Consider the following 25,204-nt stretch of genomic DNA (forward strand, 5'->3'; position numbering starts at 1 on the left):
ATCAAAAGTTCTGGAAATACTCAGCAGTCAGATGGTATCAGGACGGAGATTGAGCAGTTGAGTATATCCAGTATTTTCAGATTTCCAGTATTTGTTTTATTTCTTGTTATCCTTACATTTTCTGGGTATATTGAAATCTATATTTTCTTTTCTAAATTGTTTTGTTAAAATCTGAAATAAGTGTTGCAAATCAATATCAGAAAAATAGCATTTATGCTTTTTAATAGTTTAAATGCATGTCTGTTCTTGAAATTGTTGTGGAGGGCAAGTTGACCAACTCGTTACAAGCATACAGATTATTCTATGATTCATTATGAAATAGTTATTAATTTTAGTTATTGTACTACAGCACGGAATAGGCCCTTCTGGCGTTTCAAGGCTGAAGCCGCCCAGCAATCCTCGAATTTAGTCCTAGCCTAATCACAGGACAATTTAGAATGTCCAATTAACTTTACCAACTGGTACTTCTTTGGTCTGTGGGAAGAAACCGGAGCATCTGGAGGAAACCCATGTAGTCACGGGGAGAATGTACAAACTCCTTACAGGCAGTGACGGGAATTGAATCTCAGTCTCTGGTACTGTAAAGCGTTGTGCCATTGATAATTTTGTGCTCCTTTTGTGTTAACTTTCAGGTTGGTTTCTGTTCACTTTGGGACAGCGTGCCAGGATAGGCGGTCAAAGAGATGCTTGGTTTGTCACAGATAAAGAAATTAAAACTGGCGATGTGTTTGTGGTGAGTGTTACAGAATTCACAAATAAGATAGAAACAAGTTTAATAATAGAAGATGATACCTGAAACAGGGCCTTGTTCAGAATCAGTGATTCATGGCCAGTTGTGGTTCTGTTTTACCCTGGCTAGATCCACTCTCACCCCTTTGAAGTGAACTTTTTCCAGTTGAGAAGTTTCACGTTAGATCGCTTCTCGCTCTTCTCTGTTACAAATCTCATCTTCTGATAGCATGATCATTCTTCTCCAACTGTTACTTGGTGAACTTTGTACTCCAGATCCAGAATCAGCACAGCCTCCTTTCTGGTAGGGCAAGACCAAAGAGTACAGATCAGAAGTTGTTCCGGTTTCTCAAATGCTTTGTAATACTTTAGGATTAATTTTTAGACAGAATTTCTCTCTGCCAAAGAGAACATCGGTATGATTGTTAAACAGCCAAGTGGAAGATGTTGAGTATTGGTCTGTAAATAAATGGTTAAAAAAAAGGAATAAACCTCCAAGGGTGGACATGTTAAGTGGAACAGTGAAGGAAAACTGATGACTAGGAAAAGCTTTTGTGGTTATTGTTGATAAATTAGTGAAGCCTTCAGCACAGACTTTTAAATCTGTAAGTTCAGGGCAAATATAGTACTAAGTTGAATTAGCATAAGAATCAAATACAGAACGGGTTCTGTTAATACAATGTGAACCATTAGCCAGCTCCCCATCTGGAGAGCTGGATTTAGGTATGACTAATTAATTTATCATGAAATTTAATCTGATCTTATTGCTAAACAAGAAACTTCAATGTTGTTCAAGTGAAATTGAACAAATTTAAGAGAACTGGTCAAATCGTTTATAGTGATCGTTCAACTCTACAATCTTCTAACTAAAAATTGCAGTGAAGTTCCTAGAACTCTGTCAGTCTGTTATCCCAAGTATAGGACTATGTGTAATAATAATCCATATTTGTTGTTTGCTAGGCACCAGGTACCTATCACCCAGCTTTGTACAGGAACTCACTTGAAATTGATCCTGTTCATTGGATTTCTGAAAGCCCACCTCCGGAACTGCTCAGGGATGGAGTGATGCAATGCTCTTTTCGCTTCCAGCATCAAATGCCTCTCGGTAAGAAATGGTCGGCCTTAGCATGTGTGTATCTGCAAAGAATAGGTTTTGTTTCTTTACATGATGATATGGACATATGTTGACCTATTTTTTTAAAGAAAATGTTAACTTACATAGAGTATATTCGTGCGTAATTCAATATTATTGATCAAATACTCCTCTGCATGTTCTTTGTTAGGCAAGTATCTGTAACAGCATGAATTTCCTGGTGGGGTGTTGTTACATGTGTCAAAATCAACACTACTGTGGTTGATGTTTAACAAAGATTTATTCACTGTGTGGATGGATAATAAAGTATTATCACCATTTGTGTTTGCCATACAGATTTACTAGCTACAAGCAATGTTATATGGTTGAAGCTTGCTCTGCTATCTACAATTTAATTTGGTTTCCATTACTAGCTCTGCAACTATTCTATTGAGATGACTATAGTTGTGTATTTGAATGTGGTAGGTTATTAAGATCTTTCCTGAGACCGGCTACAGTAAATTCTCTTGGGCCCTATTGATAGGAGACAGAGTGAATAAAGAAAATGTATCTATTTTAACTCAGTGTTTTCTCTTTACCAACATGATGTTGCAGTACATTCAATAATACCTAACATTTTTGCCCTTATTGCTGGCTTCGTATAAAGACCATAAGACGAAGAATCAGGCCATTTGGCCTATTGAGTCTGCTCCGCCATTCTATCATGGTTGCTTTATTAACCCTCTCAACTCCATTCTCTTGCTTTCTTCCTGTAACCTTTGACGTCCTATAATCAAGAACCTATAACCTCCACTGTAAATATACCCAATGACTTGGCTTCCATAGTCATCTGTGGCAATGAATTCCACAGATTCACCACCCTCTGGCTAAATGACTTCCTCCTATCTCTATTCTAAAGGGACATCCCTCTACTCTGAGGCTGTGTCCTCTGGTCCTAGACTTCCTCCCCCCCCCCCCCCCCCCACTATAGAAAACACCTTCTCCATGTCCACTCTGTCTAAACCTTTCAGTATTCAATAGGTTTCAGTGAGATTCCCCCTCGTTCTTCTAAACTCCAGTGAGTACAGGCCCAGAGCCATCAGGTGGTCCTCATACATTAACTCTTTCATTCCCAGGCTCATTCTTGTGAACCTCCTGACTTTTACTTAACAAGTTTGCATTGTATGCTGAATGTCAGGAATTAAGGTTTAATATCATGTATTCTCTTTTTCTTGCAGTACAGTGTCAATTAACCCTAAATCCAGATCTTACAGTTTTGGTGACTCTTGCTGAACCAATCAGAGCAGCAACACCAGGACAAGTGAGTTCCATCTTATTCTTCTATTTCAAGTACAAATGGAAAATACTTTGGTTATGAATCCTCCAGTTGTGTGTTGGCAAAGTTAGTTCTTTGATAACTTTTCCCTCCCTAGAGAATTTATGGTGGTTTTTTATTAAACTACAGTGGCACGCAAAAGTTTGGGCACTCCGGTCAAAATGTTTGTTACTATGAATAGCTAAGCAAGTAAAAGATGACCTGATTTCTAAAAGGCATAAAGTTAAAGTTCACACATTTCTTTAATATTTTAAGCAGATTACTTTTTTATTTCCATCTTTTACAGTTTCAAAATAACAAAAAAGAAAAAGCACCCAAAGCAAAAGTTTGGGCACCCTGCGTGGTCAGTACTTTGGCGAGTATCACAGCCTGTAAACGCTTTCTGTGGTCAGCTAAGAGTCTTTCAATTCTTGTTTGGGGGACTTTTGCCCATTCTTGCTTGCAAAAGGCTTCTAGTTCTGTGAGATTCTTGGGCCGTCTTGCATGCACTGCTCTTTTGAGATTCATCCACTGATTTTCAATGATGTTTAGGTCGGGGACTGTGAGGGCCATGGCAAAACCTTCAGTTTGTGCCTCTTGAGGTAGTCCATTGTGGATTTTAAGGTGTGTTTAGGATCACTATCCTGTTGTAGATGCCATCCTCTTCTCATCTTCAGCTTTTTTACAGACAGTGTGATGTTTGCTTCCAGAATTTGCTGGTATTTAATTGAATTCATTCTTCCCTCTACCAGTGAAATGTTCCCCGTGCCACTGGCTGCAACATAAGCCCAAAGCATGATCGAACCACCCCCTGTGGAGAGGTGTTCTTTTTCATGAAATTCTGCACCCTTTTTTCTCCAAACATACCTTTGCTCGTTGTGGCCAAAAAACTCTATTTTAACTTCATCAGTCCACAGGACTTGTTTCCAAAATGCATCAGGTTTGTTTGGATGTTCCTTTGCAAACTTCTGACGCTGAATTTTGTGGTGAGGACTCAGGAAAGGTTTTCTTCTGATGACTCTTCCACGAAGGTCATAATTGTGCAGGTGTCGCTGCACAGTAGAACAGTGCACCACCACTCCAGAGTCTGCTAAATCTTCATGAAGGTCTTTTGCAGTCAAATGGGGGTTTTGATTTGCCTTTCTAGCAATCCTATGAGCAGTTCTCTCAGAAAGTTTTCTTGGTCTTCCAGACCTCAACTTGATCTCCACCATTCCTGTTAACTTCCATTTCTTAATTACATTACGAACTGAGGAAACGGCTACCTGAAAACGCTTTGCTATCTTCTTATAGCCTTCTCCTGCTTTGTGGGCATCATTTATTTTAATTTCAGAGTGCTAGGCAGGTGCTTAGAGGAGCCCATGACTGCTGATTGTTGGGACAAGGTTTGAAGAGTCAGGGTATTTATAAAGCTTTGAAATTAGCATCACCTGGCCTTTCCTAACAATGACTGTGAACAAGCCATAGCCCTATCAAACTAATTAAGGTCTGAGACCTTGGTAAAAGTTATCTGAGAGCTTAAATCTCTTGGGGTTCCCAAACTTTTGCATGGTGCTCCTTTCCTTCTTTTCACTCTAAAATTGTACAAAACAAAAATAATACACTAATCTTGCTTAAAATATTGAAAAGAATGTTTCATCTTTAACTTTATGACTTTTGGAGATCAGTTCACCTTCTATTCACAGTAACAGAAATTTTGACCAGGGGTGCCCAAACTTCTGCATGCCACTGTAAACCAATCCTCTTCGTATATATTATTTATGTTGAATCCTTTGCATTTTGTTGGGTACACAGTTTGAGGTTTGACTTGCAGCTTCCCCAGCTCACCTACCTTATTTTCCATGCAGCAGCTAAAATATTTCATCCAATTTCCCATATTCAGTGCAGATTTTTCGTAGTGCACTCCATTATTATTGTAATGGATGGATGATGCAGAAGTCAGATGTATAGATCTCATTATAGTAAACTTCTAGCTATCTACCATGAAAATGCAGTTGGTGGGGTGGAGATAGTTCTCTACTAAAGGAGGTGTGAGGTGCTGCTTCCCTCTGCTAGCCTGCAGGTCACCCTTGGGCAAAGTGTAGCAACCGCTTAGCACCCCCTCCCCTCCCCCCCCCCATCAGAGTCGCGTGAAGCCAAGCAAGCAGGTGCTGGATGGTCGTATGAGCAGCTGGCGCATATCACAAGACCTGGGGTTATGCGTCCACTGATGCCAGGCAGACAATCTCTGAAGAGCATTAATAATGGCTGGGGTCACCCATCTTGTAAAGACACTGTGCAGAAGAAGGTAATGGCAAACCACTTCTGTAGAAAGAACAATCATAGTCGTGGAAAGACCATAGTCACCCATGTCATACGCCACAGCACATAGTGACAATAACGATAATGATCTTGAAAATACACACAAATATCAAAGGAGAAAATCTACTTTGATTCCCTCGATTAAGCAATTAATATGCACAGAGGTACTGGGAGAATTTGGTCATTCGTGAATAGTGCTGAAAGATCTTTATAATTTACTGAACAAGCAAACAGTGCTTCGATTTGATAATTTATTCAAAGGCAGTACTTCAGGTTGAACTGTTAGAAAGGGAAAAACATGATCCAATGGAAAGATAATTAAGAAGATCAATGGCATGTTAGCTTTTATCATTAGGGGACTGGATTACAAAGTAGTTACGTTATATTATGCAATCCAACTTGAGTTCTGGTCAAAGCGTAATTGTAGGATTAGAGTTACTTTTATTAGATAATCTTAGTCACTGATGATAATATACAGAGAATATATACCCTTGAACCTCTAGTAGCAGTGAGGTGTGTGATCTTTTTATCTCTTGCTAATTGTGTAACTTGAATGGCACCATTGCAGTTAGGCTTCAGTGTTCCTGGTTTGGCATCAAAAATTGGACCCCAAATTCCAGACCATTTTAGAAATTATTCTGAGTTTGCAAGTTTATTAGTACTAAAAGCAAACAGCTTAATATGATTTAGCCTTGGACTAAGGTCTAAAATTTAGCCTGGATATGATGCTTTCTTTGATTAACTACAGTACTGTTGAAAAGTCTCAGGCACACTAGGCACTCCAGCCATATGCTGTATATGTGTCTGAGAATTTTGCATGGTACTGTAGTAATTTTATATATCGCACTGTACTGCTGCCGGACAAAAAATATCATGACATATGTGAGTGACAATAAACCTGATTCTGATATGGGTCTCTATTGTGGACTGAGAGTGGGAAGGGGGCAGGGAGAGGGGAATCATGGTTGAGAAAAGGAAGCATCAGAGAGACATTCTGTAATGAACAACAAACCAATTGTTTGGAATTAAATGACCTTGCCTGGTGTCTCAGGGCTGGGTGTGTCTGTGCCCCCTCCCGGCCCTGCAGTCCTTCTCTGCCACCTGTCCCACACCCCTCCCATGATGGTCCACCCTCACCATTCCCAACATCCTTTGTTCCTGCCAGATTTATAAACTCGCCGTCCACAGGGAAGTACAGTACTGTGCACAAAGTCTTAGGTATCCTAGTTTTATTTATGTGCTTATGACTTTTGCACAGTTCTGTAGTTTTATTATATATTTGTGTGCATTATTTCTAATCTACTGTTCTTTTCATATCCTGCACAGTATATTGCCTCTTGACAATCATCAAAAAAGATTAACTGATCATTGTCACTGTGCTGAGCACAAATGACAGTCAAAATTACAATAGTGCCCACATTTCAGAGTGACTTCAACGGCTTTAAAGTGCCTTGAGACACCCTGAGGCCATGAAATACATGCTTTTTTAATTAAAATGTTAACTAGCTGATCGTGATTAGTTTGCATAATTAACTAACATTAATTCTGAAGCTTTCAAGAAAATATTTTAATTAAGTGATTGAATCACTAAAATGTTTTCTATTGAAAACTGTATTCCATGAGTTCAAGTAAAAGATATTTCACCTGAGGAAAAATGTAATATTAACCTATTTGCTAGTTAAAGGGTGAAAGAGGATACACTGAATCAAATTTAATTATTTTAAAATTTTAATGGTAATTATTCTCATTCTTTAACCTCTTGTCATGCAGCCTGATGGATTACACTGTTGAGTAATCTTAAGGCAAAGTACTACAGGCTGCTGAAAATTAATGGAGCTTCTCTGTCAGCATACAAATTTGCTGGCTCCAGAGGAATTTATATACCCTTTGTAAAAGGATTATTTCACAACTTTTGGAAGCTCTGACAGATGCTTGGCTCAAAGCCCTCAGATAGAGACAAATGACAAAGTCTTACATCAGCTAACTTAGTGCTAAATAGTTTTTTCAGTCTTTTCTTGCCATCAACAAAGAAACAAAATGCCTACTGGTTATGGCTTAAGTGTGGGTGCAACGGTAGTGTAGCGGTTAGCACGATGCTATTACAACTCAGGGAATCGGAGTTTGGAGTTCAGTCCTGATGTCCTCCATAAAGAGTCCGTACATCCACCCTGTGGAATGTTTAGGTTTCCTCCGGGTGCTCCAGTTTCCTCCCACAGTCCAAAGACATCCCGGTTAGAAGATGAACTGGTCATTGTAAATTATCCCGTCATTACTAACTTGCTGCCCATTACACCGCTGGTGTTTAGGGTAGCAACGAAGGTCCTTCATCTCTGTCTGTCCCTGGAGTGGTGTAGGGTCCTCATTTCTGCCTCTTAATATGGTGCAAAGTTGACCTTGAACTCCCACGTTCCCTCTGCCCTTCATGGATCCAACGGAGTGCTGTCTTGATGTCCCGTGGTTAGGTTAGAGTTAAATCGGGGCTTGCCGGGTGGTGCGGCTCAAAGGGTCGTAAAAGCCTATTCTGCCTAAATAAAGTTATATTTTACATGTTAGACACTATTATTAAAATGCTGGGTTTGTAAGTAAGCATTATGTATGTTCAAATGTTTTATACATTGATTTTCAGTTTGCTGTGCTCTACAAGGATGAAGAATGTCTTGGCAGTGGTAAAATAATGAAGCTGGGCCCTTCCATGTACACACAAGAGGCAAGCCAGGGTAAAATTGGCAGATGTCTGAAGACTGGTATTACCTGTTAAAGAGCCTGTGATATAACCGGTCAATCAGCTTTGTAAGAGGCTGTGAACCAGCAGAACCAAAACGAATAAAGATCACATCTCTCTTCCTTTCCTTAAACCCTATATTCAAATATACCTTAATATTTACAGTGGAGCTTAACACTGGCTTTTGAGATCTGGCCTTTTTTTTGGAGTCGTAGGTTAATTTTCAAATTCTAAAATGGTTTCCCGTCATGATTTTTTCTAATAAGTATTCGATCAATTGTATTTTGTAATTTGTTTTACAATACCTGCAGTTATTGCAGCTTAATTGCCATTTAAAAAATGATACTTTAATACTAAAGTCAATGAATTTTATGTAATTTATTAAATAGGAACAACCTTTTCAGAAAAGTAAATTGTTTAATAAACTGAAAAAAGTTATTTAATGACTTTGGAGGTTAACTAGAGATTAAAGATCAAAGATTCAAAGTACATTTATTATCAAAGTATGTATGCAGTATCCAACCTGAGATTTGTCTTCCCACAGACAGCCACGAAACATCACGGAGCTTGTTCAAAGAAAGCACCAAACACCCCCAAAAAAGAACAAATTCTGCAAACGTTAATAAACAAATGAATAGCACACAGAATATTAAACATCAAACCGCAGAGTCCTTGAAACAGTTTAGAACAGTTAGCATCAGTTATTTCAATGGATTAGCAGAGTTTCTGGAAGGGCATAACAGATAATGGATTATTATCTTATGTCGACTCTTCATTGGTACAACTAATAGTGACCTACTAATTTTAGCACACCCAGAAAACGTGTTTAAATGACGGCTTTGCACATGCGTCTGATGTAAAAGTCATATCATGGACACAGGAGTGGTTCAAGCTTGGAGGTTCACTTTGAAATTCTGTAGTGACTCAAAATGACCGGAAAGTGACGGGCATTGCGTTTCTCTCCTGGAAGAAAAATAGATGTTCAATCTCATAAGACTTCTAATACTGCTTAATGCCGAGGCAAAATAATTTCAAAAGGAAGCAAGTGATCCAGTGATTTGGCATCTTAATGCTTTTACATATTAACAATTTTGATTAACTTTCATTCAAAAGGTTAATTCCCTTTTATGCAGTTTGGTTCTTTTAAATATGAAAATTGAAGTAAAGGGGATGTTTGAAAGGAGGTTCCTACAGTGCAGTTATATGAAAATTAATACAAGAAGGCATTTCCAGGTTCAGTGAGCAGTACAATTTGTGGTAGTTCTCTGTCCTAAATTTTCCAGAGCAGAATAATTGAGAATGTGAGATTTAAGATTGTTTAACATCATTTCCAGAACACAAGTGTAAAGGACAATTATATAATTGTTACTCTGGATCTGATGCAGCACAAAAAAACAATAAATATGAATATGTAAGATAGCTTGTATGACCTTAAAGTAATGATACACAAGTAGAAGTATCCATAAATTATCATAATGATGGGTTTCAACAATTGCTTACATATCGCTTGCTGTTCCTTCAATTTACTTTCCATAGAATTAATGTTGTAAAGACTGTGAAAATGATGCCTGAATATTGTTTCATTGGAGCAACTGAGGGCAGGACACAGTGTAGTCAGAATGTAGAAGTGTGGGGAAAATATATTGGTGGAGAAAATTGGTTGGAGGTGGGGTGACAGGATACCAGTAAGGTTAGTGAGATTTGGAGAAGTGTAGCTGAGAATTTTCAGATAATTGCACGGAAGGTTAAGGAGCCAGTTGGCTTTTGATGTGTGAGTTTCTACTCTGAATACTCTTAAGAACAGAACAGTTATTGATAAATTGGAATTGGCGAAGCTTGAGGTCAATGAATTTTTGCAAACTTGTCTGGAGCTGCTAAAGGCTGATATGAAGATTTTCACAGCAGTAGGGGTTAAGGTAAGGGGATTTGAATAGTTTAATTGCTTCATTCCTGTTGAGTGATCACAGTCACACGCAGTTTAAAGATATAATTATCACCTTGTGAAATGAATGTGAATAACATTGATAGCTTTTAGGACTGATCATCGTACTTTCCTACAAGCCCCAAGAACAAAAATATTCATTCCGCAAGAATGCCAGAATAATGAGATAAGAGATGGGTTTTTAATGGTCCTTTTTTTGAAGAAGCCATGACAGATGAGAGAATAGCATCCTAATTATCTTGTTTCTCCCACAAATTTCACATTGATGAAATTAGACAAAGAGCCTGCTATTCAAACCTTTATCCAATCTGTCAGTGGATATTCTCTGATGACAACTACCTGAACAGTTGTTCCTGTGAGATATTTCTTCTGGTACAGATAAGATGAATTTATGCTCGTGGTTATATAAGCTGATTAAACATTTCTTGCTTTAACCATGTTGTAAAGCAACAGGAATATCATACACATAAAACCATTTTTGAAATGCAGTATTACTTGTAAAGAACCACAGTTCATCCTAGTTTAATACTAAGTTAATTAACAGTCAATTAATAAATACTAATAAAGTATACTTGGTTATTAATTTTCATAACAGAGGGTGATTTGCAAAGTATCCAGATTTTAAAGAGAAGTGAATTCTGAGGCTAGGAAATAACCCTTGCTAAGGTATAACCAGAGCTAATTACTAGAAGTGTTGGATTTGATTTCACCTTGTGCTGCATTGGAAACTGACTTTGATTCTTTCAAATTGGAAAATACCTTCCAACCATTTCAATGTTATTAGTAGATGTCTGTCTTTACCTAGTCGTGCCTTTTGAGGAAACTGCCAGGTCTTTGGTAACTCACTGTAACACATCTATTAAGGGTATTGTAATGGAGAAATGCCCTTTTCTGTTCTTACCCCGTCAGTACTCCGCTCCAGGTTATCACCTGAAGGTGTCTGTTAGGTTAATTTCCTGGTCTAAGCCCATAGCCATCTTTAGCAGCTTCATCAAGAACCTTCTATGCATTATAGCCCAGGAGTAGACATTTCAAACTTTCAGTTCTATTCGTAGTTGCTTTTAAAGTGAATCATTCTGTGCCTGAAAGTAAAAAGATATGAATTAGGTTGGTAAGTGGTAACAAACATTTGCTTATTGTTACCTACCAGGCTAAATGTAGTAAATGGCCACTCTCCTCACCGTCAACAACACCAGCAACATTTGTGCAATCTGCAAACTTACTAATCATACCTCGACATTCACATCAAAGCAGAGAGAATCCCAGCAGTGATCTCTGTGGCATACTGCTAATTAAAAGCTGCCACTCACTAAAACAGGTTCCCAACCTGGGGTCCACAGACCCCTTGCTTAATGCTATTGGTCAATGGCATAAAAAAGTTTGGGAACCCCCTACACTAAAGCAACCCTATACTATTGTCCTCTGGCTTCTATTACAAAGCCAATTTGCTAACTTGTTTTAATTACCTAATTCCCAATTTCTCTTCCAAAGACACTGCATGACTGGCAGTGAGATTTTCCACCATTTTGTGTTTTTCTGTCAAATAATAACCAACAAGAACTCTTCTTGACATTAAGTGGCTTTACTATCACCAAATCTGTCATTGTCAACAACAGAAGGCCATTGTTACTAAGAAACTTGAATGGACCAGAAGAATACTTCTGTATCAAGAGTGGATCGATGACCTCCAGAAAAAAACTTTTTGCAAATCTGAAGGAAAAGCGCATTTACTCTCAGGGCAGGCAGTGTAAAATGAGGAAGAAACGGGGGCAATATTCCACATCATGAACCACAAATGTGAGGAAACAAATCCATGTGTTCTCATCAAGGGTGAAGAGGAGATGGTGAGGGCCATCGGATGGAGGGAGGAGAGAAACAGTGTTTCTTACCAAGCAGCTCTGGTAGCACCTGCTAAGAGTTCACAATGTATAAAGGTACAAGGCAGGAACTTGGTGGCAAAACTCTTGAGTTCCACCCACACCCATGCTCAGTGGCATCTCAAATGCCACCTACATATTCACTCCCTCCACTGTGTAATATCCACATAATCCCTGTACAAACAATGCTGTGAAACCTAGAAGGACATTGTACTACACAGGAACACCACAACGCCCAAGTATCCTTTATACCATACAACATGACCATTTGTTGCCATTGGGTGACACTCCTGGTTGTTCACCTGAATTTAATGGACATAATGCTGGTATTACCTTTACATGAATTATCAGTAATACCTGACCAACATTGACCTGGCTTTCCGATGGCGGGACACTCACCTGAAACATTATTTCTATTGCACCTTCTACTGATCAGTATTGTCTGTTTTCAGATTTCCATCAGAGAAACATAAAGCAGTACACCACAGGAACAGGCCATTCAGCCCACAATGTTGTACTGAACCAGCTAAAAACCAAATCAAAAATTACCCAAACACTAATCCCTCCTATCTACAGCATCTTCCTTACATCCATCTGCCTATCCAAACATCTCTTAAAAAACCCCCAATGTATTGGCTTCTACCACTATACCAGCCAGCGCATTCCAGGCATCCACCACTCTCTGAGTAAAAACTTGCCCCTCACATCCCCTTTGAATCTACCCCCTCTCACCTTCAGTGCATGCCCTCTGGTATTAAGCATTTCAATGCTGGGAAACAGATACTCTGTCCACTCTGTCTATGCCTCTCATTAATTTATAAACCTCTATCAGATCTCCCCTCAGCCTCCGGTGCTCCAGAGAAAACAACCAAGTTTCCCCAGCTGTCTTGTATAGTGTATGCCCTCTAATCCAGGCAGCATCCTGGTAAACCTCTTCTGTACCCTCTCCAAAGCCTCACATCCTTCCTGGAGTGGAGGTGACCAGAACTGTACATGATACTCCAGATGTGGCCTAACCAGAGTTTTTTTAAAGTTGCAACATAACCTCGTGACTTTTGAACTCCATGCCTTGACTAAAAAAAGCAAGTATTCCATAATCTTTCTTAATCCCCTTATCGACCTGTGTAGCCACTTTCGAGGAGCTACCAACTTGGAACCCAAGATCTCTCTGCTCAGCAACATTGTTAAGGAACTTGCCCTTAACAATGTACTGTGTTGCTCTACCAACGTGCATTTGCCCTACCGAGGTGCAACACCTCACATTTATCTGGGTTAAACTCCATCTGCTATTTCTCTGCCCATATCTGCAACTGATCTATGTTGTACTGTATTCTATGCTAGTCTTCTACTCTGTCCACAGCTCCACCAATCTTGGTATCATCTGCAAATTTACTAACCCACACATCTACATTTTCTTCCAGGTTATTTATATAGATCACAAATAGCAGAGGTCCAGCACAGATCCCTGCAGAACTCCACTAATTATGGGCCTCCAGCTTGAATAAGTCCCTTCAAACACTACTCTGTCTTCTATGTACAAGCCAGTTCTGAATCCAGACAGCCAATTTGCCAGGGATGCCATCTGCTATTTGTTCCATAATTAATGGTACACAGCTTGATAACTGATCAATAAAATTCAAAATATAATTGCTTGGGAGGGAGAGGGTTCCAATAAACAGCATTCCATGACTCACCCAAAGTCCAGTCTTTGAAAATCATTTTCTTAAAATTCATGAGGGGTCATTAAAGTCCTACAGATCATCACAGATTAATAAAGTATCCTTGAATGATGACAGTATTCTAGCCTACTTGTCTTTCTAACTATATATCATCAAATGGCACCATTGAGCAAATTTTTTATTTAAGTTCTACTTGAAATTCCTCACCTGCCAAGGAATTATTGTTAAAATTCTGAACCAAATTCCTGCACAGGAGAACCCATTCATGTTTGGTTAAATGTCCCATTCCTCGAAATGAATTGGATATAATCTTGTAAGTCAAAGATCATTTAAAATTTTAATTTCAATATTTAGTAGACTATTACTTTGTTTCATAAAATCTTCATTAGGAAACCTAAGTAATTAAAATGGTATAATTTGTTTTCTGAAGAGCAGCAAAGTATTAAGTAGCTGGATAAACTACAATTATAAGATTTGCATAACAGATGCTACCTGTACAATTATGCTTTCAGGAAATTATGTACAAAAACTTTTTTTAAGTGCCATTTAATAAATCAACCTGAAGTAAAGGTTTTGGATTGACTGCCTTTTTTTATTCAATGCTTCCATTTTTGCTTTGCATTCTAAAATGTCATAGGATGATTAAATACTGAATTCCTATACTGACCACGAATTCTAAACTGACCTGTGGACTTCCGGTACAACATAAATGGGGCTTGGGGGATGAGAGAGAAAAACATTGTGAACATAAATAATATCCCACCAAGTTCGATAACAATTGCTTGGAAACTTTGAATTCTAAGGTTGATTATTAATGTGACTTTTCCTGCTGAAAACACATCAGGTAATAGGTGAAAAACAATTAAGTTTGAATACAGTGAATTCTGGTTAATTGTGCCATCAGTTAATCGGGGTGGCCATTTATTTGGGACAACTCAAAGAACAAAATCATATCGAGAAAACAGCAGGTTATCCCTCTGTCCATTTGGGACACTATGTCTGTTCATTGGGGCAGGAGATTGTTGCCGAACAATTTCTAACTAATGTCCGATGTGTGCACTTATGTGACTGTTAGACGCAACACCGTGCTTAGACTGAATGGTTTTGAAATAGTGGTCAGTTGCATGTGTTTGTGGTCAGAAAGCAGTGATTTTTTCACTGAAAGTTGGTGAGAAATAAGCAGCAAGACAAAGTTTCAAGCATTCAGGAAACAGCTGGGAGTGAGAATGAAATGATTTCACTACTTCAAGTTAGGAACAATAAAGAATTTGAAAGTATCAACAATCATCTTGAATGTTACAATGAAAATGAGGATTTGGAGGATGCAATCATCAAAAGCATTGTATGTCACACCTGTGCAAGGTGTGTTCATTTACAGTGAATCAAAAGAACAGACAGACAGACATACTTTATTGATCCCGAGGGAAATTGGGTTTTGTTACAGCTGCACCAACCAAGAATAGTGAAGAAATATAGCAATATAAAACCATAAATAATTAAATAATAATAAGTTAAAATCATGCCAAGTGGAAATAAGTCCAGGACCAGCCTATTGGCTAAGAGTGTCTGACACTCAGAGGGAGGAGTTGTAAAGTTTGATGGCCACAGGTAGGAATGACTTCCTATGACGCTCAGTGTTACATCTCGGTGGAATGAGTCTGGCTGAATGTACTCCTGTGCCTAACCAGTACATTATGGAGTGGATGGGAGTCATTGTCCAAGATGGCATGCAACTTGGACAGCATCCTCTTTTCAGACACCACCGTTAGAGAGTCCAGTTCCACCCCCACAACATCACTGGCCTTCCAAATGAGTTTCTTGATTCTGTTGGTGTCTGCTACCCTCAGCCTGCTGCCCCAGCACACAACAGCAAACATGAACGCGTATATTGGATGAATTCTTCCAATAACCATACGGAACTAATGTACAGTTTTATAGTACTCTAGTAGTGTTCTAATTTGTTCTGTATTTTAAATACATAATTTGTTACTCGGTTAAATGGTAGTCTCTGTTTTTTTATACCTTTTTAATTCCATTAAACTTCGGTTAATTGAGCCAAAATGTATTGGGCCCGATGTCTTCCAATTAAACAGAATCTACTGTATATAAAAACCCGGTGACAGAATATTTTGTGGCATTATATGTAAAATGAGCACTGTCTTTTGTGGATAAATCTATTTTCCCTTGTTCCATCAAAGTAACAGTGAGGCATTTTGCATAATCTATATTCTTGTACATTTGCTGCAAGGTCAACTGCTGTATTAGTGCTTCTGGCTGCCAAATCCAATTCAGTACTGTTCCTTCATAGTGTTGATTTCCCTCCTGTATACTTTTGTCACATTCCTTATGACTTTTGGAAATCTTTAGCTCCTCAGTGCTCCAGCTTCTGCACTCTCAACTTGCTGTTTATTGAATGGAAAACTGCCAAAATGCAGGCTGACAAACAAAATGCACGTTGTTAAAATGCCTTTTTCATGGTAGAAATTTAAAACGTGACTGATATATTAAGTTTTTAGTCACAACTGGCTGGAATGGTCTATTATTCTGTTTAATGATGCAGAAACATCAAAAAGAAATTTGCTCTGTCAAAGGAAGAAAGATTGCTTTTAATTTCACAAGAACTCTGCATTTACCTTAATTGAAATCACTAAATCTTTAATTATTTGAAGTATAAAATGTAGATGATCTGTTTTCAAGTATTTTCAGTCATGGTATTTCAGGGCTGGTTAATCTTTTAGCAAAGTCCAAATGCTGTGTGCTTAGAAGTATCAGATGACAGAGCTCTGGTATGGTACCAGAGAAAGCCCCGGTTCCCATAACCTCCCATTTGTTGAGATACAAGTGTCAGCCTTATTGCTGAGGCACAGCCAAGTTTATCTAGCTACCAACAGTTTATCCTAGAGATGGATAATTCAGATTGCCTTGGAATTAATGCAACTCCCTGGTGATGTGGTTGATTTTCTGGCCGTGAGATTGATAAAAGGTTTAATAAATAGGTAAAATTTGATTTGCTGTTATTAATGTTTGGCTGCAGGTTTCTATTTAGGTGGTAAAATTATATTCTCAGAGTATGAGTCATATTTCCTGTAGAAGTTAATCCGTACCTAGGCACATCCTGAATGTTTGCCAGAGTATGCTGAGCTGGCTATATTACGACATTAACTGCGTATGAGGCTGATTTGTTGCCACGGTTGTCGGTTTTATCATGCCAAATACCAGCTAATCATGGGTTCAACAAAAGGAGGAATCACCTTCCCATAACTTTCCCAACACTAAACTAATTGCTGGTCGATTTCTACAAGCTGTCACTGTGATTCTGCGAACATCTGCTGCTTTCTACAAATGGTTCAAAGTTCAAAGTATATTTATTATCAAAGTACATGTATGTCACCATATACAACCCTGAGATTCAATTTCTTGTGCGCATACTCAATAAATCCATAATAGAATAATAACCATAATAGAATCAATGGAAGACCACACTAACTGGGCATTCAACCAGTGTGCAAAAGACAACAAACTGCAAATACACAAAAAAAAGAAATAAGAATAATAAATAAATAAGCAATTAGTATCAAGTATATGAGATGACGAGTCCTTGAAAGTGAGTCCATATGTTGTGGGAGCATTTCAATGACAGGGCAAGTGAAGTTACACTTTGGTTCAAGAGCCTGATAGTTGAGGGATAATAACTGTTCCTGAACCTGGTGGTGTGAGTCCTGATGTTCCTGTACCACCTTCCTGATGGCAGCAGTGAGAAGAGGAAGTGGGTGTTCCTGACAATGGATGCTGCTTTCCTGCATTAGTGCTTCATGGAAATGTGCTCAATGGTGGAGAAGGCTTTACCCGTGATCGACTAGGCCGTATCTATTACTTTTTTGAAGAATTTTCTGCTTAAGGGCATTGGTGTATAAATGTAAAAATCTAAATCACTGCGGCCGGTTCTGAAGGGCTTAACAGACATGTTCAAACTTGGAGAAGTATGTCTAATACTAGGCGTTCCCCTGGAAAACAACTTGGAGCTAAAGGACATCCAAGGCAAAAGACAATAGACAATAGGTGCAGAAGTAGACCATTTGGCCCTTCGAGCCTGCACCACCATTTTGAGATCATGGCTGATCAACTACTATCAATACCCGGTTCCTGCCTTGTCCCCATATCCCTTGATTCCCCTATCCATAAGATACCTATCTAGCTCCTTCTTGAAAGCATCCAGAGAATTGGCCTCCACTACCTTCCGAGGCAGTGCATTCCAGACCCTCACAACTCTCTGGGAGAAGAAGTTTTTCCTTAACTCTGTCCTAAATGACCTACCCCTTATTCTCAAACCATGCCCTCTGGTACTGGACTCTCCCAGCATCTGGAACATATTTCCTGCCTCTGTCTTGTCCAATCCCTTAATAATCTTATATGTTTCAATCAGATCCCCTCTCAATCTCCTTAATTCCAGCGTGTACGAGCCCAGTCTCTCTAACCTCTCTGCGTAAGACAGTCCAGACATCCCAGGAATTAACCTCATGAATCTACGCTGCACTTCCTCTACAGCCAGGATGTCCTTCCTTAACCCTGGAAACCAAAACTGTACACAATACTCCAGGTGTGGTCTCACCAGGGCTCTGTACAAAAGCAAGAGGATTTCCTTGCTCTTGTACTCAATTCCCTTTGTAATAAAGGCCAACATTCCATTAGCCTTCTTCACTGCCTGCTGCACTTGCTCATTCACCTTCAGTGACTGATGAACAAGGACTCCTAGATCTCTTTGTATTTCTCCCTTACCTAACTCTACACTGTTCAGATAATAATCTGCCTTCCTGTTCTTACTCCCAAAGTGGATAACCTCACACTTATTCACATAGCACCATCCAGAGACAGAGAAGCAGTTTCAGCGACAGGTTACTATCGATGCAATGCTCCTCAGACAGGATGAAGAGGTCAATACTCCCCAATGCCATTAGGCTTTACAATTCTACCGCCAGGACTTAAGAACTTTTTAAAAGCTATTATTAATGCTTTTTGAGATAGTGATTTAGATGCATATCATATTTTTTACTGAGTTAAGTATTGTATGTAATTAGTTTTGCTACAACAAGTGTATGGGACATTGGAAAAAAGTTGAATTTCCCCATGGGGATGAATAAAGTATCTATCTATCTATCTATTAAACGTCATCTGCCAAGTATCTGCCCACTCACCCAGCCTATTCAAGTCACCCTGAATTCTAACATCCTCATCACATGTCGCACTGCCACCCAGCTTAGTATCATCAGCAGATTTGCTGATGTTATTTTCAATGCCTTCATCCAAATCGTTGACGTAAATTGTAAACAGCTGTGGTCCCAATACCGAGCCCTGTGGCACCCCACTAGTCACCACCTGCCATTCCGAGAAACACCCATTCACCGCTACCCTTTGCTTTCTATCTGCCAACCAGTTTTCTATCCATGTCAATGTCTTCCCCCCAATGCCATGAGCTCTGATTTTGCCCACCAATCTCCTATGTGGGACCTTATCAAATGCCTTCTGAAAATCGAGGTACACTACATCCACTGGATCTCCCCCATCTAACTTCCTGGTTACATCCTCGAAAAACTCCAACAGATTAGTCAAGCATGATTTACCCTTGGTAAATCCATGCTGGCTCGGCCCAATCCTATCACTGCTATCTAGATATGCCACTATTTCATCCTTAATAATGGACTCTAGCATCTTCCCCACCACCGATGTCAGGCTGACAGGTCGGTAGTTCTCTGTTTTCTCCCTCCCTCCTTTCTTAAAAAGTGGGATAACATTAGCCATTCTCCAATCCTCAGGAACTGATCCTGAATCTAAGGAACATTGGAAAATGATTACCAATGTATCCGCAATTTCCAGGGCCACCTCCTTTAGTACCCTAGGATGCAGACCATCTGGACCTGGGGATTTGTCAGCCTTCAGTCCCATCAGTCTTCTCATCACTGTTTCCTTCCTAATGTCAATCTGTTTCATTTCCTCTGTTACCCTATGACCTTGGCCCATCCATACATCTGGGAGATTGCTTGTGTCTTCCTTAGTGAAGACAGATCTAAAGTACTCATTAAATTCTTCTGCCATTTCTCTGTTTCCCATAACAATTTCACCCAATTCATTCTTCAAGGGCCCAACATTGTTCTTAACTATCTTCTTTCTCTTCACATACCTTAAAAAGCATTTGCTATCTTCCTTTATATTTCTTGCTAGTTTGCGTTCGTACCTCATTTTTTCTCCCCGTATTGTCTTTTTAGTTAAGTTCTGTTGCTCCTTAAAAACTTCCCAATCATCTGTCCTCCCACTCACCTTAGCTCTGTCATACTTCCTTTTTTTTTAATGCTATGCAATCTCTGACTTCCTTTGTCAACCACTGTGGACCCTTTCCCCCCTTTGAAACCCTCCTCCGGGGAATGAACTGATTTTGCACCTTGTGCATTATTTCCAAGAATACCTGCCATTGCTGTTCCACTGTCTTTTCTCTAGGCTATCCGTCCATTCAACTTTGGCCAGCTCCTCCCTCATGGCTCCATAGTTTCCCCTGTTCAACTGCAACACTGACACCTCCGAGCTGCCCTTATCCTTCTCAAATTGTAGATAAAAACTTATCATATTATGATCACTACCTCCTAATGGCTCCTTTACTGCAAGATCGCTTATCAAATCCTGTTCATTACATAACACTAAATCCAGAATAGTCTTGTCCCTGTTCGGCTCTCGTACAAGCTGTTCCAAGAACGCATCCCTTAGGCACTCTACAAACTCCCTATCCTGTGGTCCAGCACCAACCTGATTCTCCCAGTTCACCTGCAAAAGGCAAGATAACCTTTTGGAAACAAGGAGGAGCAGGGCTTGCAACAGGAGGCTGATATAGCTTAGGTCCTCTATTTTCACTCAAGATGCAATGAAATTAATTCCCATTATGAATACTAACTTTGAGTGACTGTAATACAGAAAGTAGTGGTAATTTGTAACTTCCTCCTGTCAGAAGAGTCAACTTAATTCAGGGAATATCATGGCCTTTGTTGATCAAGTTCCTGAATATGGAGGTCTGATACTGCTGGATCTATAGAGAAAGGTTCATTTATTATCAAAGTATCTATTCAGTATACAACTCTGAAATTTGTCTTCTCCAGATAGCCACAAAACAAAGCCACGGGATTGCTTAAAGAAAAACAATCAAACCCCTCCCCTTCCCGCACAAAGTCCCAAATTTTAATCGCAACAGCAACAAGAGCAACAACCCCCAACCCGGCAGAAAATCAAATTGACGAACTGCAAGAACATCAATCCCCAACACCACTCCCCAAAAAATTAAATTCCTCAATAGCAACAAGAGCGAATGGGGCAAAAAAGACAGAATATAAAAGAAATAAAACTATAGCTGAAAGAGTATATAAATGAAACACCAACCTCATCTGCAGAGTTAGTGATTGTTTCTTCAATCCTTTTGAAGACCTACATTATCAGCTTCAATATTCTGACGGGCTGAGTGATGATCCATTTTTATCCCTCAATATAAATCTTGCCTTTGACTTCAAATTTTCCAGCTGTCTGTGTATCTAGGCCTCTCTCGTACAAAATTAGATTCTCCAGCCATCATTTTGAGCTCAGTTATCTCACCATTCTTTTCTGGTGGGCTGCTAGGTACAGGCAGAGACAGAAGACCATGCTTCCAGAAACTCGAAGCTTCCCTGTGCTGGTTAACAAGCCAGAGCTGTCCTCAAGAAAAAAAAATACACAAAAAGCTGGAGGAAGAAATTAGTTTTCTATTGTCAGTAGCTCCATATTTCAACATACGCTGTCTCTTGCATCTCTCTGAAGAAAAACAAGCTTCATATAAATTTATGACAATATTACCTCTGTAACATGCCTTGAAATTGATTATTCACTCTCTGACAATTACATAACTGGTCTTTGCATAGGATGTTGTCTTTCCATCTGGACATGCCATTTCTGAAGAGAGGAGCAGACCAATTTATATTAATAATAATGATAATAATAAATACTTTATTGATCCCGAGTAGGAAATTCTTTCGTTGCAGCAGCAACATTAAAAAACACACTTAGCAGGGAGCAGACTTAATTAATAATAAAATAAAATAATAATTTACAGAATGATAATGGACCTATGTGCAATAATAATGTACAAAATAATAAAGCAGTCTTTTGTACTGTGATGTGTGTTCTTCTGTCGCACAGAGATGAGCTGTTGTGTATGCTCATTGCATTTGGTAGGAATCATTTTCTGTAACGATCCTTGTGAGAGCAGAGCTGAATGATCTGCTGGAAAGAGTGTTCTGCTGCTTATTCAGTCAGTCATGGAGAGGATGTGCCTGATTTTCCATAATGGAAACAGTTTATTTAGTGACCTGCTCTCCACCACTAACTCAAGAGTCCAGGTTTTAGCTAAGGTTGGATCCAGCCCTTTTGATGAGTTTATTTATTCTTTTTACATCACCAGCACCAATACTACCTCCCCAATGTAAAGCCACAATGAAGATGGCACTCACTACAACAGACCGGTAAAAGATCTCCAACACTCTGCTGCACACATCGAAGGATCTCAACTTCCTTAGAAAGTAGAGTCTGCTCATCCCCTTCTTGTAAACAGCCTTGGTTTGTACTGATTTGTACTGAAATTCTGAGGTGTACAGTGTGAACAGAAATGGAGACGGGACAGTCCATTGTGGTGCTCCAGTGTCACTCATCACCATCTCAGACAGAGAACTACCCAGCCGTACAAAATGGGGTCTATCTGTCAGGTAGTCAGTAATCCAGGAGATAACGGATTTGTCTATGTCTATCCTTTGCAGCTTCTCGCGAAGAAAAGTGTCTGGATTGTATTGAAGGCAATAGAGAAATCAAAAAATATGGTTCTCACAATGACACCAGCATCATCCAGGTGAAGAGAGCTCTCTGCACCAGGCATCATCAACTCCCACATCACAGCCTTGTCTGCTTTTTCCTCACCACTAATCCTTCAACTATAGTCTTCAAAGTTATTTTAACACTCTATTTCAACTGTAGCCCGATGAACAACTCGTATAAGTTTGACACTTCCTCCTTACTTTTACATCCATCTTTCATCAGAAAACAATTTTCCATGTTAACCTCCTATACACTCGCACTACCATTAACGTCACCACATTTGTACAAAAGGTAGCATAGACTGGGAAAAGGAAAGCGAGGCACCTGAAATTTTGAGTATTACATGATCCACTTTTAAGCTTATCCAGTGTAGACAGAATTGTCATTTAAGGGGGAAATTTAGACAGGCCACCTTCTGTGAGAGTTGCACATTTGAAAGTTTGTTCTTTTGCTGACATAAGGCTTGCACTAAATTATGTCACGTTGTATAATGAATATTTCTCTCATAGTCAGAGAATAATTCAGCACAGAAACAGGCCCTTCGGCCCAATGTCCATGCTAACCAAGGTGTACACCTAAACTAGTCCAATTTGCGGGCATTTGACCCATAGCCCTATAAACCTTACTTATCCAGAGATCTTTTAAATGTTGGTACGTCCTCATGTAATTGAATCAGAAAGTTCCACACCACTAAAAAGCAAATTATGCTACTTTGTTGACTTTCTCTTATTTTAAAGGGGCATTGCGCTGACGTCAGGAAACTTGATTGGCCAAAGCTAAACTGCAGGCTGCACAAACACCTTACGAAGCCCATAGAGTGTGTTCTCACTAATGGCGGACGTTTATCCCACCTTTCACTGGTGACATACTCATTAATGGCCTTTCAATCAATCTTTGCTTTTGTTGTGACATCACTGGCACCCTGGGGGTATTGTAATGGTCAAGGCTGTGCACACAGAGAGTGGGTTAGGGATGTTGAGCAGGGAGTCCAGAGTTAACCATTTGGTTAAAGTTTACTCCCATGGAGTCCTTGGGGACACGTCTTCACATCTCTGATGATCAAAATATTACTAGCGTCAGATTTGCCAAAGCTGTTACTATGGGGATATGTGAAATGCTGTCTCTAGCCAGACACTCATTCCAGTGATTACATTGATTCTCAATTTTCTCTCCACAGAATCTTTCAAAGGGGCCGTAGCAGATGCCTGTTGCCTCTAACAATTGCTTCATCTCAGTGTTTGACCTTCTTCAATTTTCTCTGCCTCTTGCAGACCCTCCCTTGGAGATAGCCATCATAAATGCTGGACAAACTGAACGAGGCAGGGAGGAAGATCATGGTGTAGCAATCAGCTTTGCTTGGATGGGTAGGGAGGCATCAGTCATTACAGAACAACACGGCAGTTAAAATATTTCACAATAACATAGTCAGCTGCAGTGGGACTATAATTCTACAGATTCATACAAATCCACCATACGGGTGGATGACTGTTGCACCGAAGATGACATAGTCTGTCAACGTGCAGTGGTTTGGATGGTACCACACAGGATTGGGAGTACAATCGGCTGAGGAGGCGGTGCAAAAGGCTGTAGTTGTTGAGACACAAGAGACTGCAGATGCTGGATTCTGAAGCAACAAACAAGAAGCTGGAAGAACTCAGCTTGTCAGCCAGCATCTGTGGAGAGGAAAAGTCAACATTGCGGGTGAAGACCATACATTGCTGGGTCAGAGGGTCTTTTGTCACCTTTAGTATAATGACTAAATTCCAACTGGAATGAAGAGCAAAATTAGAAGTTTGGTCTCAATGAAATAATAACGTTCCACAAGCAATATTAAATGTGAAATAACAGCAATGTCAGCATGGCAGGAGAAGCAGCATAAATTAGTTCTGCCTCCTGTTTCTGCATAATGCAGCATAAATTATAATCTATATAATAAATCAGAGAATTACTGTATTCGTAAGTCTCTAATGTGCAAAGTATTACCATATCTTTATTCCAAATGAAATTCAGTACTTTGTTATAACCAATTAATTGGAGTTTGCAGTTTGGGGATACTGTATCATCATGAGAATTATTTTGATAGAATTAATTACTGCAACTTACTTCACAGAAGCCTTCGTTTGTTCATAAGCTGCTAATAAATCCTTCCATTGCTTGGTTTCCTGAGCAACCTGCAGAATCCATTAAACAAACAGCTCTCCCATTGGTAAAACCAACCAGGAAGGCAAATAGAAGAAAGGATCACATGTAGAATTTGGATTGCATTCCTTTTTGGTGCATTAAGTATGTGCTGTGTATGGTACTAATGGCCAAATGATCTCCTTTAAAATAAATGTAGTCCAAAGTACAGCTTTGGAAGTGTTTCCATCTAGAATTACATTTTTAAAACAGGAACTGTACAGTTCCTGACAGGGCCACCTCTGATCTAAGTCCCTATCAGTCAGAGAAGGGAGTCAGCTTTTGAAGGCAAGCTCATTGTAAGAGCCTGACACATGAGAGCGTGAGAGAGAGAGTGAGTGAGACAGAGAGATAGATAGAGATATGAGATTTTAAAAACCAGGAAGGATATCGGAATCAGTTTTAATATCACCAGCATAGGTCGTGAAATTTGTTGTCTTTGCAACTGCAATATATTACAATACAAATTGTAATGTGAATTACAGTAAGTAAATGCATTTTAAATAGTTAAATAA

At 39.3% G+C, this 25,204-nt stretch overlaps 1 protein-coding gene and 1 long non-coding RNA gene across 5 annotated transcripts in view; one reads left to right on the forward strand and one right to left on the reverse strand.

The window, feature by feature from the left end:
- trmu (tRNA 5-methylaminomethyl-2-thiouridylate methyltransferase) overlaps window positions 1-14,206 on the forward strand; it is a 49,780-nt gene extending 35,574 nt beyond the window's left edge. For all 4 annotated transcript variants that reach the window (XM_073066348.1, XM_073066346.1, XM_073066349.1 and 1 more), the window contains 4 exons: window positions 633-733; window positions 1,690-1,834; window positions 3,040-3,122; window positions 8,044-14,206. In XM_073066348.1, the coding sequence (XP_072922449.1) occupies window positions 633-733; window positions 1,690-1,834; window positions 3,040-3,122; window positions 8,044-8,175 (461 nt within the window). In that variant the 3' untranslated portion in view covers window positions 8,176-14,206. The remainder of the gene's footprint in view (window positions 1-632; window positions 734-1,689; window positions 1,835-3,039; window positions 3,123-8,043) is intronic.
- Window positions 396-11,119, reverse strand: LOC140738687 (uncharacterized). Its single transcript, XR_012101421.1, has 4 exons — window positions 10,983-11,119; window positions 8,663-8,749; window positions 1,730-1,866; window positions 396-1,030 (listed from the first exon to the last, which is right to left on the reverse strand). It is a non-coding gene; the product is annotated as an uncharacterized lncRNA (long non-coding RNA).
- Window positions 14,207-25,204: the final 10,998 nt, after the last annotated feature.

Source organism: Hemitrygon akajei, chromosome 14, assembly GCF_048418815.1.
Source record: "Hemitrygon akajei chromosome 14, sHemAka1.3, whole genome shotgun sequence".
NCBI lineage: Eukaryota > Metazoa > Chordata > Chondrichthyes > Myliobatiformes > Dasyatidae > Hemitrygon > Hemitrygon akajei.